Raw genomic sequence first — 18,518 nt, 5'->3', positions numbered from 1 at the left:
TTTCTTCTTTAGAAGATGGACATGTAGCATACCAATGGATAGCTTTTGGTGAGTATTGTACAGATAAGTCAATATTGTGTATGAATATGGTATACAGAGTCATAAAACATGTTAATAGCATTTTGTTTTGCTTAGAGATGTGCGCCATCTTGTCACTGTAAAATGTTTTTTTTTTCAGACTGCTAATTGGAGACCGTCCATAAAGTGGGTTTTTTCAAAATTGGGGATTTTTTTTATAACCTCTGCTCCATGTACACCTTTTGTATATTTGATCATTACTCTCTCCCCCCCCCCCCCCCCCCCCCACCCACATACATACACAGACGCGCGTGTTCAGGTGTAAATTAATCTTCGACGCTGAAAAAAGTACATCAGACACAATTAGGAGCATGGACTGCATCCATCTGACACCAATAAAATAATACATTTTGACGTATGTACACTCTCCATGTAATTCCCGACCTCCCCCCGTTCTGGGCAAATGTACTTTATAGATGGCCCCTTGTTGCAAGGCAAAATATATTAAAGATTTTTTTTAAAGTGTTAATAACAAATAGTTTTCGACCATGCAGCCTGTCACAATACAGCAAATACTAGTATGTCATAAAAGTGATTACACCCCCTGTACCACCAGGATCTGCTTGTGTAACAAACTGACATGTCTCTGCATAATAGAAAAGCCTTGAAACATTTCAACACCATTTCTTGCAACGACATAAATGTAATTTTTGACATGCATTTATGGCCTACAGTAGAATTGTCCACACTGACTTCTACCTCTCCTTGGGGGCAGGATCTAACTCAGTAAGTACAGCGTTCACCTGAGATCCTTGAGTCGAAGGATTGAATCCCTTAGGTGAACCCAAGCTCTGATTGATTTTTCCTGCCTCAGCCAGTGCCCCGCCTGGTACCCAAAACGAACTCTTATAGCGGTTTCCTCTTAGATTATATAACCAAATGTTTGACATCCACTAGCCAATCATTGAACAAAACAAACTTTCTAGCTCTATGTTACTCCAACGCAGAACCAAGAAAACTGTCCATTGTGTGTATTTGGATTTTAGAATGTCCTTCACTGACAACATCATCTACTTAAAGCAAAATGTGTCTGTATTTGACAAGAAATGTAATAAAGCCTGGAACAGTCTTCCTTCAAGACAGATGCTGTTGTTCTTTGCATTTATTATAAACTAGAAGTCATTTGAAGAAAAGATTATTCATCTCGAAACGATCTAAGAAACAAGCCATTCCTTCATAAATATACCATACTTGTCATTGCCCATCTTAATAAGTCTGTTCATCATATCATTGAAAACTTTGACTTCAATACCTCATCTATTTGCTGCTTTCTTTAAATACATTTTCCATATGTCCCAATCTGATATTTCTCAGAAATGTCTTCTGTGTGTATTTGGTCTATTCATGGTGTCTGAGATATTTCAACTTTTGACCAATCTTCATAGATGACTCCAGCTCTGCTACCACCTTTCATAGAAGCATTATTCTCCTCATGCTCCTGGTCAATAGCAACAGCAAAGAATGGTTATCATGTTGTTGTTGTTTTTTATATTGTGAAGCACCCTGCCAAAATTCAGCATATACATCAACATTTTATTCATTAAGTGTCGCCAAATCTTGCAAATGCACTGAAAGTCACCTAGTTTGTGTTGTTTCAAGAAACCAATGATGATAAAATACTTGTATGCACAATGAAGTTTGCTTTTCAAATGCTTAAAAAAAGAGCTTTTTTTTTTTTCCAACTGCAGAACTGAAAAACAAAATTGGAACAGGGTTCATGATTCAGCTCTATGATTGCAGCAGTCTGTGACTGATGAAGTATAAATCATACATGTCCTCTACTGTAGGAAGGTGGGGATGCGTCACATTAGTGACTTTTGGGAAAGGAGTCTGTCGATCCTGAAGAGGCAACTCCACTAGGACATAGTCTAATTCACTACCATCAAGAATATAGATCTGCTACCACTTTGAATGTTGCCATCTTCATATGAAGACATCCGAGAAACACAATTAAGTGTTATTCACTATGACTTAATAGACATATACATTCAATACGTTTGTCATTGGCATACAAAGGGTGGTCCAGGATAATTATGAATATTTGGTTGGGATTCAGAATGCGAACTTCCGTTTTCACTACACACATTGAGTGATAAATAGGCAGCGTTACAAAAACAGGAATACAAGAGAAATGATAGGCACATTCCTCTCAGGGGTGGTACTGATGGTTATCGTGGAATATAGCCACGAAATAATTTCATCTTCGTCAAAACCATACCATTCAAAAAGTATTCCTGGTACATTGACTCATATTACCTACGAGGATCATGCCTGCAATATGTGCATTGGGCATATGTACTAACCAGTGTAATATGAATCCTGCGATGTTCGCAACATAATTAAATATGTATGTCACTTTCCCCAAAGAGATATGGTGGACATAACCCTTCTCTTTTTCTTCTTCTGCGTTCAAACACTGTTGGTTACAGCTCTTAATTTAGATCAGGATTTGTATGTTCCCGATGAATTGTGTGGTGTTGAGCATTTCACATTTGGTTCCCCACAGATTGTTTCTGAAGTGCATCGGTATTGACCAAGAGGTGTTCTCCGATAAATGTTTGGTGGTATTAATTCTGATGCTGCCCTTGAAATACTAGTCTAGTATAAACTATGTTAGCTATTTAAAGAAAAAACAACATGAAATTGTCATTTAAGCAGTAAACTACAAGATATGTAACGGACTTATATATGTAAATCTGTGTTATTAAATGTGTATACAGCAATAAATACTCGTATGTTCAATTCTGACACCTACAATGGCTTCCATGGCAGCCAAAATGACCATTTTGAAAATGGCTGCCAACAATCACCGAATAAATCTCTAATGTTGCTATTTCAAAAATATTTCCTAAGATATGTCCTAAAATGTAAAATGGCATGTTTTTATCATCAAAGACGCACGTTTGTCCTTGATGATGATGAGTTGGATGATGATGTTAATATTGAGTAAAACCTTTTAGTTGAAATGCACACATAATATTTAAGGGCAGGTAATATAGTATGCTCACTATAATGCAAAATGCCGTATATTCTCTTAATTTACCTAAGAAATAGAGATACTTTAGGCATATATAAATTGTATACTGGGTAATATATACTAAATCCGCATAGGTTTTTAGAAGGAAAAATAGAGACTTTTTAAAACTATATTTAATTAAAAATGGCTATTAACATGTTTTATGACTCTGTATACCATATTCATACATAATATTGACTTATCTGTACAATACTCACCAAAAGCTATCCATTGATATACTACATGTCCATGTTCTAAAGAAAAAAACAAAACTTTCATATTGATGCTATAAGTCATTATCTTGTCTGAATCGGGTGAGCATTTCACATGTCGACCGGCCTCGGTGGCGTCGTGGTTAGGCCATCGGTCAACAGGCTGGTAGGTACTGGGTTCGGATCCCAGTCGAGGCATGGGATTTTTAATCCAGATACCGACTCCAAACCCTGAGTGAGTGCTATGCAAGGCTCAATGGGTAGGTGTAAACCACTTGCACCGACCAGTTATCCATAACTGTTTCAACAAAGGCCATGGTTTGTGCTATCCTGCCTGTGGGAAGCACAAATAAAAGATCCCTTGCTGCTAATCGGAAAGAGTAGCCCATGTAGTGGCGACAGCGGGTTTACTCTCAAAATCTGTGTGGTCCTTAACCATATGTCTGACGCCATATAACCGTAAATAAAACGTGTTGAGTGCGTCGTTAAATAAAACATTTCTTTCTTTCACATTTGGTTCCAAGGATGGAACTTTCACAACCTAATTAGCACTAATTAGCATTTGACCTCTTCTTAAGTGCACTTTCCCGCATAATTTTTTTCTTAAAGAAATTCATCAGGTGAGCATACTTACATTTTTCATTTGGTTTTAAGGAGAACTTTGCACTTTAGCCCCTTTTCTTAAGTGCACTTTCCCGCAATAATTTTTTTCTTAAATTGGAAATTCTGAATCAGGTGAGCATACTTTACATTTTACATTTGGTTTCAAGGATGGAACTTTCACAACAATTAAATCCCTAATTAGCACTAATTAGCATTTGACCTCTTCTTAAGTGCACTTTCCCGCAATATTTTTTTCTTAAACTGGAAATTCTGAATCAGGTGAGCATACTTTACATTTTACATTTGGTTTCAAGGATGGAACTTTCACAACAATTAAATCCCTAATTAGCATTTGACCTCTTCTTAAGTGCACTTTCCCGCAATATTTTTTTCTTAAATTGGTAATTCTGAATCGGGTGAGCAAACTCTACATTTTACATTTGGTTCCAAGGATGGAACTTTCACAACAATTAAATCCCTAATTAGCACTAATTAGAGTCTTTCTTAAGTAGCCTTTCCCGCAAAATATTTTTCTTAAGCAGTGGATTTGGGCTCAGTGACATGTCCACTACCAAATAGCAAAGGAATTTCGGATGGAACTTTCACAACAATTAAATCCCTAATTAGCATTTGACCTCTTCTTAAGTGCACTTTCCCGCATTCTTTTTTTTTCTCTTAAATTGGTAATTCTGAATCGGGTGAGCATATTCTACATTTTTTGTTTTGATATTGTACATGTAAATTTTCTCCTGTAAACCCCATCTTGTCACTGTCATATAATTATTGTTAATGTACCTCATATGCTGCTGAATAGTGGCCTGAGTGAAATAAAGTTCTGTTCTGGATTTGGGCTCAGTGAGATGTCCTCTAATAAGTAACAAAGGAATTTTGGATGGAACTTTCACAACAATTAAATCGCCATTTTGGGGGTAATTTCAGTAGCGCCCCCCATTTACTGTCGCACTATATTTACTTAAGAATTGGGTTTCTGTAGTCAGTTGGGGTCCCTCCACACCTCAACCACCTCAAACCTTTTGGAACTCTCGCAACAATTAAATCTCACTTGGCTCCCGGTCTATATGTATATATGTATTTATGTGTGTATGTGTGTGTGTGTATGTATGTGTATGTATATATAGTAAAAAGTTTGTTTTGTTTAACGATACCACTAGAGTACATTGATTTATTAATCATCGGCTATTGGATGTCAGACAATTTGCTTATTTTGACACGTATGTCTTCAGAGGGAACCCCTTGCATTTTACCAAAATCAGCGAGGGATCTTACATATGCAATTTCCCACAGACAGGATAGCATACACTTATCATATTTGATATTCCAGTCGTTGAGGGGGGGGGGGGGGGGGGTGAGTGCACTGAATGGGATGGGAAATCAGCTACACACGTAAATAAAAGTAAAAACAAGAAAATATGTGTGAAATGCTGATGGTTGAGGCGGAGGTACAGGGATTGAAATGTTCTCTCTTGTTTGTTGCATGGTCTCATGTAGTTTTTTTTTTTTTTTTTTTTTTAGTTTTTAGGGGTTTTTTAGTTTAGTTTTACTCACTTTCTGGAAGTGTCTCTCAGCAGCCGGACACGTCACAACAGTTGGTGGTTCACTGTGCAGACTGCACGTTCGCGTCCCGTCAGTTGACATACTGAACGCCTTGCACGTGCTCGTCGCTGAGCAGACGTCAGCGCATCTAATCCGTGACGTCACAGGAAACGACTGGAACACGGTGGTGAGCGGTACAACTGAAGTACACCGTTTGATCTCCCTGTAGTAATCCATAGCACCACTTGTCATCACCATCAAGGGAAGTAACAATTCCAGAATAAGACTCGCCAAGGCTAGCATAATTTTTGTATAAGTATACGTAAAACAGGAAAACTTACTGACCTTCAGCTTGGTTTTAAGTTCTTTGTTTGAATGTTGTTTCTAAATGTTGTGTTTATAGATGAATTCGTCTATCAATCTGGGGTCTTTTGTAGAGTAAGAAAATCATGTATTTTCCTGAAATGTAATAAAAGAAAAACACATCAATAAGTATGTGTTTTTTTCGACTATATAGTACACATTATATGTTATATGATATATAACAGAGCTATCTTATATTTTAAGACATAGTAGAGAAGCATCCAACAGGATCTGGGCGAGACGTAGTACAGTGGCAAAGCGCCCGCTTGATGCGCGGTCGGTCTAGGATCGATCCCTGTCGATGGGCCCATTGGGCTATTTATCGTTACAGCCAGTGCACCACGATTGGTATATCAAAGGCCATGGTATGTTCTAACCTGTCTTGATTCCTTGCTACTAATGGAACAATATAGCGGGTTTCCTCTCTAAGACTTTATGTGAAAATTACCAAATGCTGAAATGGTGGAGTCTTTTGTTTAACTAGACGAGGTTGATATTTTACATATTAAAAAAAACACGAGTGGCGAATTCTATTTATCTTATAACACTTCTAAAATAACATTTTAATTAATGTTTTAGTAAACCACAGTACTAAAGTCGCCGCCATCGATAATATGACGTCATCACGATTAGTTTGATGTCACGCATTTTAAACAAATCTTTGAAAACGTTACGCTCAGGTACACGGGTCTTTTTGGCGTATAAGCAAATGACCCATCCACAGCAACATATTACCTAGAGACCTTGCAAATTTGCATACCATTATTAACCTGGTTAATAAAGTAAATTATCACATGGGTTTATGACATGGATATCATGGGTAAATTATATATATATATATATATATATATATATATATATATATATATATATATATATAAAATACTGGTGGTTATCGTTAAAGGCTTGAAAGGTGCTCAATACTTTAAAAGAGAGTAGAGCATGTAATAAATATATATACTGCACTTTGGTCCTACGCTATTACTCAGAGTTTCACGCCCTTCGACGATCTTCAAGTAGCTGGGAACTGGGAAACTCTATTAACGTGCCCCTATCCACGAAGGTTCAGGCACGCCCACTACGGATTTTTTAGCCAGTGACCAACTCCGGAGCGGGTTCAAATAGCTGACACTGGTGAATAGATTGCAGGGTTTTTATGTACTGCGGTTGCGTGGTTTGAGCTTGCTGGTGTGACGGCATTTTGAGATGAGCTCAGTCCTTTTGTTGAGATTATTTTTGTCTTTTGTTTGTAGGATGGCGAGCTTTTCCTCAATGCACAGATTGCATTGGCCGGAGTTTCGTTTGTACGTGTTCGATTGTTTGATAATTTGCCAGCTTATTTCATAATTTATTCGCTGTTTTTTTAGTTCCCAGACATGTTTTGATAGCTCGGTTTCTTTCGAGTATTTTTCGTGTTTGAACGATTTCGTGTGATTGTTATATCGTTGTTTGAAATTACCGCCAGATAGACCGATGTATCTTTTTGATATTGCGCCAGTTGTTACGCTTGCTTTGTATACTATCGAACTTGCTTGGCATTGTCCGTTGACAAAATCATTAAAGATCCAGTCAGCGTAACACCAAAAGAAAACTGCAACTGCAGAAATAAAGAAAACTGCCCACTCATATATATATTTATACTGAAATATATACATCCTAAATTTAAACCGTTATCCAGACACAAAGACCGTATCTCTGCACAATGCAGAATCGAATAGGCATTTGGCAAACTGGTGATTAATTCAAGTACCTTGTTTCTAGTAGGACAGCTACTGCCGACGAGATATTTTACTGGACAATACAGCGACATCGTTCCTTCATCGCTCAAAAAGAAGACTGCCACTCACAGACCACAAAAAGGATAATTGGTGGTGTGGATGTTCCATGAGGGGGCGGCGGGAGGATATTTTTTTATGAACCAACCACCCAAAAAATAAACGTTTTATAAAGAAATATGAATAGAGAAAACAAAATACAACAGACCCAGCGGGCACCTAAAAATTATCTCGGTAGAGCGCCCGCATAATGTGCTTATGTTGTAGGATGGAACGTCCTCTGTAGACCCATAGGGTTAGTCCCTTACCAACCAGCGCCCCACAACTGGTATATCAAAGGCCGTGTTATGTCCTGTTATCTATGTAGAAAACTGTTTTCTCTGATTGTTTACCCCCGTCTTAACCAGCGCCCCACGACAGGCATATCAAAGGCCGTGTTGTCCTGTTCTCTGATTGTTTTTCCCTGTCCCAATCAGTGCCCTACGACCGGTATATCAAAGGCCGTGGTATGTGCTGTTCTGTCTATGAAAAAGTGTTTTATGTGATTGTGGTCCCCAATTACAACCATTACCCCACGACTGGTATATCAAAGGCTGTGATATGTGCTATTCTCTCTGTGGAAAAATGTATATAAAAGATATCTTGCTGCAAATGTAGCAGGTTTCCTCTGAAGACTACGTCCCAGAATTATCACGTGTTTGATATCCAACAGCCGAGGATACTATAGTGGTGTTGTTAATAATACACTATCTGTTAAAAAATAATGACGGTGCATCCCGCTTTGCTGTAAGTCCTTAGAAACATAAATCGTTATATAACTGTTGTGTATCGTCCAAACATCAATCCATTGTTTACAAAAGTAATACAGGCTATTCTATAACCTAGGCCAATGCAATATTATATTAAATATAATATATTATTAAACTGCATGACAGAAGTTATAAATTTAAAAGAGCTGCTTATAAACGTTTATACAAATATTGATTTATTAATTATCTGCTATTGGAAGTAAAAGATTTGGTAATTTTGACATATAATCTTAGTGAGGAAACCCACTATATGTTTCCATTTGTAGTATGGGATCTTTTGTATGCACCATCCCATAGGCAGGATAGCACATACGGCCTTTGATATATCAGTCGTGTTGTACATACGGCCTTTGATATACGGTGGTCGATCCCAGACCGACTTTGCATCAGGAGAACGCTTTACCATTGGGCTACGTCCCGCCCCTGTGTTTTGTGATATGTTAAAACACGCGATAAAGTGTGACTGATTAACCATTAAACATACATAACCATTAAACATGTGTAACCATTAAAACCATTAAAGATACATAACCATTAAACATGCGTAACCATTAAATATATGTAACCATTAAACGGTAAATACAAAAAGTATTAAAGGTTCTATATCAAACAGAAAGCAACGAGCTGTTATTAGTGGTACTTTGTCAAACATTGCCATTTTTAATGACCGGGATACATCAAGGCTCAACTCTAGGGTCATTATTAGTTTTAATTTACTTCACAGGTATTGCGGATGACCTAAACAACACAAAGATAATATTACCTTAATTCTGGAATATTCCATTCTGTTCTCATTTCAGACTGTACATTATACAATACAATATAATATGATACAGGTGTATTATTCTCATTTATCATAATGTAAGCAATAAGTAACTTGTTTTGATATTTTTGTTTACGGATTTTAATCCCATAACTGTTTGTTATTAACTACTAGTATCAAAGACATAATATATACATAGAATATTTTGTTCATGTAAAAACACCCCACAAAAAACCCCTACAAAAAAACCCCCACAAACAACAACAAAACCCCCCAACAAAAACAAATACAACAAAACCAAACAATAACATTGCCAAAAGACAACAACAATAATAAAAATAATAATAATATTAAATATTAATAAAACAGTTTTAAAACATCCAAACCAATCTATCAATTAACAAATAAGCACCCAGAGACATAAGGAAACAAACGAAGGAACAAATAAATAATACAAAAACCCCAAACAAACAAAACAAAACAAAACAAAAAAGTAAAATAAACAAAACAAAAAGTAAAACAAAACAAAACAAAACAAGAAACATAAATAAAACAAAACCAAAACAAAACAAACATACACACAAAAGAAACAGCAACAGGTTTCTTATACATAGTAAATGACCATTAAAACACCAGTAGTTAAAGTTACATTACCCTCACCATTCGTTTCTAGGCGTTGTTCTGATCCACAGGAGCTTGGCTACTTGGTTTTATGGAGTTTTTTGTCAGCATCGCGAATAAGTGGCGTTAACGACAACGTCACGATAATACGATCACAACGAAGACACAAACAATCTCAGGAAAATCGGCCGTGCCTGATGTTATGTTAATGTGTTCGAGTATGACGAGCTACATTTCAGGACAAGACAATCGGTACTTATGTTCCCAGGTAATACATCTCCACGTTTGAGTATTATGATAAACGATTTTAAATGTATAACAAAAGGTAAAGAAGATGTGTATAAAGTGTGAAGAAAATGTTTTAAATGTTATAGATTTTCTTGACAAAAAGAAATACTCACTCACTCTCTCTCTCTCTCTCTCTCTCTCTCTCTCTCTCTCTCTCTCTCTCTCTCTCTCTCTCTCTCTCTCTCTCTCTCTCTCTCTCTCTCTCTCTCTCTCTCTCACACACACACACACACACACACAACACGCACACGCACAGACACAAAAATCGACTTGCAATTGACTATTAACAAAAAATTTCAGACGGTATGCAGGATTTTATATTTACATTGTATAATAATTTGTTACATGGAACTAAGAATTACATCATTTGATTTGGTTTATAATACAATAATAGATTTTTAAAATCTAACAAAAAGTAAAGATGTATACAGCAATAATAACCGGCCTCGATGGCGTCGTGGTTAGGGCATCGGTCTACAGGCTGGTAGGTACTGAGTTCGGATCCCAGTCGAGGCATGGGATTTTTAATTCAGATACCGACTCCAAACCCTGAGTGAGTGCTCCGCAAGGCTCAATGGGTAGGGGTAAACCACTTGCACCGACCAGTGATCCATAACTGGTTCAACAAAGGCAATGGTTTGTGCTATCCTGCTTGTGGGAAGCGCAAATAAAAGATCCCTTGCTGCTAATCGGAAAGAGTAGCCCATGTAGTGGTGACAGCGGGTTTCTTCTCAAAATCTGTGTGGTCCTCAACCATATGTCTGACGCCATATAACCGTAAATAAAATGTGTTGAGAGCGTCGTTAAATAAAACATTCCTTTCTTTCTCTTTCGGAAATAAACTGACTGTCCGATATAAAATTCATCACACTTTGCACATTTCTAGTGCCATGCGAATCGCTGCACTAAGTTCAAATCCAGCTCCAGCCAACTAACCCTATGTGTTAACACCCCCCCGAAAAAAAAATGAAACAAACAAACAAACACACAACGACTGAATATCGTCAGGTTAGGGTGAAAAAAGAAGCTACAAAATACTCCCCAAAACAAACAAAACAGTTTATTGGAAAAATAGTGCCAAGGCCAATGCTATGACCCCTTTGTCCCCAATATAATGCATCACTGCCCAGGAATACACAAACGACATCGTGAATTAGGTGAAATGAGAAATATTTGATGAAAGATGCAATAGCTTTTAAGCGGGCATTTACACCAGAACAACCACAAACAAGTTGGTTAGACCATTTGATATTTTTGATAACACACAACAATAACACATGTACGTGTGATAACAATTTAAAGACGTACAACTGGCTGCTCCTAAGTGATAACCAGGTCATCAGTGACAAACTATTCGATAATTTAAAAGAAAATCCACAGTCGAAATAGATCACTATGTGACGTGTAAGTTAACCTGAAATTGATTTGTCTGTGGAGCACAAGTTAACTACAAGCGTTAGGACAGTAAATAGGTTTTAGTTGGAAAAGACATTTGAATTTATTTTAATTATTGTTTTAATATGTAAGAAACAAAATGCTACATTCGTGTCCGTTTGATGTCATTTATCTTACAACTCGTTGTTTAAAAACATACCAAACTCTCTTTCTCTCGTTATATATACGTTTTAAAACAACATGTTGTAAGATAAATGGTATCTATCCGCTACTCATGTAATATTCTTTATTTATTATATAACATTTAGTGAAATATCTTAAAATATCAATGAAATAAAAGTGTTATCAGTCACTCAGTGACGATAACACATTTTAGAGTGAAATTTCACTATTTCACTCTAAAATGTGTTATTGTCACTGTAAGAAAGTGTTATCTTCACTGTAAGAAAGCCGGAACTATTTTGCTGCTGGCATTTTAAAAATAAAGGTAAATTGCTAAAAGTTATATAATAAATAAAAAATGAAATATCCTCTATATCCAACTCGCTTTCACTCGTTATATACGTTTTAAATCAACTCGTTGTAAAACAAATGGTATCTATCGGCCACTCATGTTGTATTCTCTATTTCAAAGTAGCTGTCTGTCGTTATACAAGCGTATACTTTTTGAAACAACTCGGTGTAAGATAAATGGCTTTCTATCGGCAACTCGTGTTGTATTCTCTGAATAATAGTCGACAATAGTCGACAGTATCTAGAGTACCGGTAAGCAGTTTTAACAAGTGTTTATATAAAGACTTGTCACTCTTCTGAGGCCGGCAGTGAAACACGCCTTGCTTCACGGGCTAGCTACAAGAAACATTCCAATTTCGAGAATTCCAAAGTCATACGGTATGGGTGTCCAGTGTGTATGTGTAACGTCATTTGACCAGTAGTCGAGATCTCTGCGCAGGACGCCATTGGGATTGCACACGGAGCACGCGCCTGCCACGAACCACCAGCCAGCGTTGAAATCTGAGCCGCACGTGCCAGCGTTGTTGACGTCACTAGTGGAGAAAGGCGCGTTTTTCAAACCCGTCAAACAGTCGCCCAGACTGTTTATTGAACTTTCGGTGGTGAAGGTCAGACGGTACTGGCTTGATTCGTCAGATATCTGCAAAACGGAGATAAAATCGAGACATTCACGGTGCAAAATCACCACCATAGTCAAATATTTAGGCTAGGTATCGCCCGAAAAAGCTATATTTGCACTTGGACAAATTTACTCAAGACCTACTAGGTATATTTGAGACTGTTGCCGTATAGAAATGTTTAAAGGGTAGTGAACTAACCGATCAACTTTCAATTACACAATCGGTTACAATGTTATTACAATGTTATTACATAAGAACGATTTAAATTATAAGTACCGTACACCTACTGTAATGTTCATCGGGATAGACCGTAGATAAGCATGTCTTGGGCGGGTCGTTAAAATTAATAAAATATTTCTTTCTTTCTTGGTGTATAGTACAAAGTGATTGGAACGGGAGAAAACCATTGAGCCACCGATCGGTTATTTATCCTTCGACCCATTGCATTTCATGACAGCGGTCTGTTAATTAATAAGGTCGGGACGTAGTCCAGTGGTAAAGTGCTCGCTCGATGCGCGGTCGGTTTGGGATCGATCCCCGTCGGTGGGCCCATTGGACTATTTCTCGTTCCAGTCAGTGCACCACGACTAGCATATCAAAGGCCGTGGTATGTACTACCCTGTCTGTGGGATGGTGCATATAAAAGATCCCTTTATTGCTAATCGAAAAGAGTAGCCATGAAGTGGCGACAGCAGGTTCCGTAAAAAAATGTGTTGAGTGCGTCGTTAAATAAAACATTTCCTTCCTTGTTAATTAAAAAAAATACGTGCAGCTTTCTTAAAGGGACTATCCTGTGTTTGCTTCCATTGCAACATGTTTACAAATAACAGATCCTTTTTACTAAAATAAATATTTAAGAAATATTTTCTTGTTTAGAACATAAATGCAAATATAAAGAAAGTGTTTGTTGTCGATCGCAAACAGACTGGACATACAGACTCTGGTATTTAAAAAAAAGAAAATGCATTTAATATGTAATTTTAGTTGCTAAAAAGTCTTAGTCGGAAGGATCTTACAATTGCTTTAAGGAAGGCAAGACGTAGCCCAGTGGCAATGTGCTCGCTTGATGCGCGGTCGATCGAGGATCGATCCCCGTTGATGGGCCCATCCGGCTATTTGTCATTCCAGCTAGTGCACCACGACTGGCATATCAAAGGTCGTAGTATGTGCTATCCTGTCTATGGAATGGCGCATATAAAAGATCCTTTGCTATTAATGAAAAAATGTACGAGCTTTCCTCTCTAAGACTATATGTCAAAATTACTAAATGTTTGACATGCAATAGCCAATGATTAATAAATCAACATGCTCTAGTGGTGTCATTAAAACAAAACAAACTGTAAACTCAGGACAGGCCCTTTAAGAGAGAAACGCACCTTAAATCTGTCGTAGTAGTGATATCGTATTGTCGTGTCGCCGTTATACGTATACTGTCTGCTCACCACGGCAATAAGCAGTGTCTGCGGTCGGTTATTGGTTATGTAAAACACGTGATCGTTTCCCAGCCAATGGTCTCCGCGGAGTTGGCCAAATCCGGACCTGTACTCGGCCCACGACCGTGCAAAACTGACGTCACCGATTTTTTGGTGTTGCATGACGGTCTTGCCGCCGTCTTCCATCCAGCACTCCACTTTGAAAGGAACCGGAGCCTGGTTTGGGAAAACCCAGAACACGTCTCTCTGTGTGCCATAATGGCCGGACATGAAGCCTTCTGTACAGTCTGGAAAAGAGAGTTTGAATTAAGAACATGGGACTGATTTGGTTTCTGTACAAACTGAAAAAATGAGTTTGGCCAAGGAAAAAAGACTAGATAGTGTCTGTATATACTGAAGAAAAGAGTTTGAAAAATATATTTCTAGTTTTCTGTACAAAATAATAAAAAAAGAAATGATAATTAAAATAATAATAATAATACAAATATTCTGTACAATTTTAAAAAAAGAGTTTGAATATAAAAATGGACTTTGTGTTTAAACTGAAAACAATTAAATGAATGTGAAGGACAGACTTATAGGTTTCTGAACAAATCGATCAAAAGAGTTTGTATATTATGTTTCTGCAATAAATAGAAGAGTAATCGTAAATAGAGATTACAAAAGAGGAGTTTGAATATTAAGATATGACAGAAAAGACTTTGAAAATGGAGAACGAACAGACTAATAGATTTCAGACAATGTGAAACAGTGTGAACTGAAAGAGTTCGAATGAGGAAAGTGGACTGTTAGGTCTTAAACAGTGATTTAAAATAGAAATTAGTGAAAACTTGACTGTACTTCAGTGGAGTGGAACATACATGTTCAATCTAAAAATAACTTTTAAAAATTAAGCCTGATTGTTAACAATCTAACAGAAACCTAAATCATAATGATTTGATTCTACTAGAAACATTCTGCCAGCTGCCTGCAAGAATATCTCTGTCAGAAAGAGATCCGGGGGAGGGGGGGGGGGTCGAGGGGTCTGGACCCCCCCCCCCCCCCACTTAATAAAGATAAAACAGTTGTTCCCACCTATTTTAAAGTTCATTCACCGCTAATATACTTCCCTTTAAGTAGTTCCACGTAGCACCCCACCCAAACATTTACCAATTACTGGATCCGTGTATGTCTGTCTGTCTGTCTGTCTGTCTTTCTGTCTCTCCAATTGCTTATGGCTGTGTATGTATGTGTGTGCTTATGTGTGTATGCCTCTAACTAAACGGTGTGCACGTACCTTGCATTATCTTTTCACAGCGACTTCCAGTGTAGCCAAAGAAACACTTACAGGTGTCGGTGGAACTCTGGTATACACCCTTATTTAAACATGGCGACACTGTCACCTAGGTAACAAAACAAAAACAAAACAAAAAAAAACACAAATTAATTCGCAAATATTTAGAGTATTGTCACAAAAGTATTAGTACATGTGTGTGTGTGTGTGTGTGTACGTGTGTGTGTGTATATTCTTCAAAAAAGTAGGAGAACCTGAAATATTAACGTTAATATCAACTATTAAACCGAACATACGTTTTGATTATGTAGATTATGTAGATTATCCAAACTTAGTGTCTATTTTCACGATCTGAAACTAGTGTTTGCGATTAAAAGCAACCGCTTGCAATATGCAATATTCATACGAAAACAAAGTTTTTACCAATACTACTAACTAGTGACAATCTCATTCGATGTGTGTGTGTGTGTGTGTGTGTGTGTGTGTGTGTGTGTGTGTGTGAGAGAGAGAGTGTATATATATATATATATATATATATATATATATATATATATATATATATATATATATTCAAATTAATGTAACAAAATAAACCATGTATTTACAAAGACGGCGTTCGATAGTGCAGATGAAAAGAGGACAAGCGATCAGAATGATCGGAAGCTGTTATTGAGGTCTTAAAACATATTTTATTGCTTTGTGAAATAACCAATGGATTAGGAACAAGTTATACAACTTACTAGGCCTTCTATTCTCCATAATTCATATATGTCACGACAGTAATATATGTTTGCTATTTAAATATGAATAGAAATACTTATTATTAAAGGAGTGAGAAAAAAAGAAACAATGGTTAAACATTTACTGATTTTTTTTTTACTGACATTCATCATCCCTGATTCCACACGTGCTATTGTTTTAATTTACTCACTTTCTGGAAGTGTCTCTCAGCTGCTGGACACGTCACAACAGTTGGTGGGTCACTGTGCAGACTGCACGTTCGCGTCCCGTCAGTTGACATACTGAACGCCTTGCACGTGCTCGTCTCCGAGCAGACGTCAGCGCATCTAATCCGTGACGTCACAGGAAACGACTGAAACACCGTGGTGAGCGGTACACCGGAAGTACAAGCTCTGATTTCCCTGTAGTAGTCCATAGTAATACTTGTCAATACCAAGGGAAACGAAAGTTCCAATAGAAGGCTCGCCAAGGCTCGCACCATTTTTGCATAAAGAGCAACAATTCTGTTATGAGACTGGTTGTTTTCAGATCATCGGAACATAATATAGGCTCTGAACAATTTCTGCAAAAGTTCACAAGTAAATAAATAAATAATAAATAAATAAATAAATAAATAAATTGAAATGAAATGAAATGAAATGAAATGAAATAAATAAATAAATAAATAAATAAATAAATGAAATGAAACGAACTTTTTAAAATAAAAATAAATAAATAACAATTACACAATCAATATGAAAAAGAAGTGAATTAAAAAAAGTTTATTTGCTAATAATACTCAAACAATTAAAATTTTTAAAAGGTTAAATTAAAAGTAGAAAAACAACTTTTATGCTGAGTTAATAAGCAAAAGTTTTAAAACTTGAAAATACATATTTATGCGTGTACGTCGTATGAAATTATATATGTTTCAATAGGTAAACAATATGTCGGTAATTTTGATACAGACACACACACCCCGCTTAAAAACAAACCTGTAAAACAACAACCGAATCACCCCTCAAAAGAAAGCCACAAAACAAAAAAAAGCAACAAACAAAACATAAAACAAAACAAAAACAATAACCAAACAAATAAGTAAACAAACACACACAAAACGAAAAATAAACGGACAAAAAACAACAAAAAACATTAATAATAATAATGATGATGATGATAATCATCATGATCATCATAATCATAATAATAATCATCATCATCATAATAAGAACAATTAATTAAAACTAAAGAAATAATTTTTAAAATAAACGAAACGACTCCCCCCTCCAAAAAACCCAACAACAAACAAACTAACAAAAAAAAAATACCCGAGACAGACAGAAACATACCCATCCACCCCCACCACAAATCAACAATTAAACAAATATAAAGTGTTTAAAATTTCAAAATATAAAGATCATACCTACAATCATAACACCTTTCTTAATTCCGTCCTCATCCAGAAAAAAGGGAGAAAGAAGCCGGGTTTTTGTTTTGTCCGAGATTCGTATCATGGTAATATTATAGCCAGAACGCATGCAGCCTTAATAACAAATATATCGACCACAGATTGGCCATTATTTATGTAAGAGTAAGAGTGTACGAAATGGTTCGTATCATCACAATCGGCTCGTGCTGAGATCTAGTGTGATCGGAAATGAACTTTTTATTTATTTGTAAATTGCAGCCATGCATATGTTCTCGCGTTCGATCCAACGCATTTTTTTTAATAAAGGAAATGATTTTTTTTTTAACGACAACTTAGAACATTATACTTCATTATAAGCCAAAAAAAAAAAGAGAAAAAAAAAGAAGAAAGTCGGTCTCTGGTCAGACCAAAGTTCGAAAATTGTTTGTGTGTTTGTTATGTTTAACGACACCACTAGAGCACATAGATTAATTAATTATCGGCTATTGGATGTCAAATATTTGTTGATTCCCGTACATTCCCGAATCGTATCCTTGTGAACAATCTGAACAATAGTTAAAAGTTAAAGTTTGTTTTGTTCAACGACACCACTAGAGCACATATATTAATTAATCATCAGTGCCAGGACAGTTCGCAACCGTTTATTGGAGCACAGCATCAGACCGCGACGCCCAGCAATACGTCCTATTCTGCTACGACGTCACCGAAATGCGCGTCTAGCATGGAGTAGACAGCACTTACGATTCACTGGTCACTAGAGCACATAGATTAATTAATTATCGGCTATTGGATGTCAAATATTTGGTAATTCTGACTCGTAGTCGTCAGAGGAAACTCGTTACATTTTTCCTAGAGCAGCAATTGATCTTTTTATTATGCACTTTCCCACAGACAGGGAAGCACATACCACGGCTTTTTAAAAATCATGAATTGCACAGAAAAGGTCGGTATATTTAGTTTTTAGCTATCTCCTCATCGTCTGCCTTGGTCCATTTTCAGTGGCCATGGTGTCCCCTCTCTTGCCTTGGTACCATAAATATTTTCCTTTACATT

The 18,518-nt window shown here is 36.7% G+C and overlaps 1 protein-coding gene across 1 annotated transcript; it reads right to left on the bottom strand.

The window, feature by feature from the left end:
* Positions 1 to 12,315: 12,315 nt before the first annotated feature.
* LOC121387164 (angiopoietin-1-like) lies at positions 12,316 to 16,472 on the bottom strand. The gene is made up of 4 exons (XM_041518190.1): positions 16,248 to 16,472; positions 15,320 to 15,425; positions 13,987 to 14,330; positions 12,316 to 12,630 (listed from the first exon to the last, which is right to left on the bottom strand). Exons 1-4 carry the CDS (start codon positions 16,470 to 16,472, stop codon positions 12,316 to 12,318), a joined length of 990 nt encoding a protein of 329 aa, XP_041374124.1.
* Between the last annotated feature and the right edge of the window lie 2,046 nt (positions 16,473 to 18,518).

The sequence above is a fragment of the Gigantopelta aegis genome, chromosome 13, assembly GCF_016097555.1.
Source record: "Gigantopelta aegis isolate Gae_Host chromosome 13, Gae_host_genome, whole genome shotgun sequence".
Taxonomy (NCBI): Eukaryota; Metazoa; Mollusca; class Gastropoda; order Neomphalida; family Peltospiridae; genus Gigantopelta; species Gigantopelta aegis.
Note: the sequence above shows the minus strand (reverse complement) of the source record. Positions and strands in the feature narration are given on the sequence as shown.

Bases quoted from the DNA above. Each gene is read 5' to 3' on its own strand.
- LOC121387164 (XM_041518190.1), bottom strand. From the start codon at position 16,472: ATGGACTACTACAGGGAAATCAGAGCTTGTACTTCCGGTGTACCGCTC. The intron at 15,426-16,247 runs GTGAGTAAATTA...TTTGTTACCTAG, and splicing joins CTGAGAGACACTTCCAGAAA to GTGACAGTGTCGCCATGTTT. The intron at 14,331-15,319 runs GTACGTGCACAC...TCTCTTTTCCAG, and splicing joins CTGTGAAAAGATAATGCAAG to ACTGTACAGAAGGCTTCATG.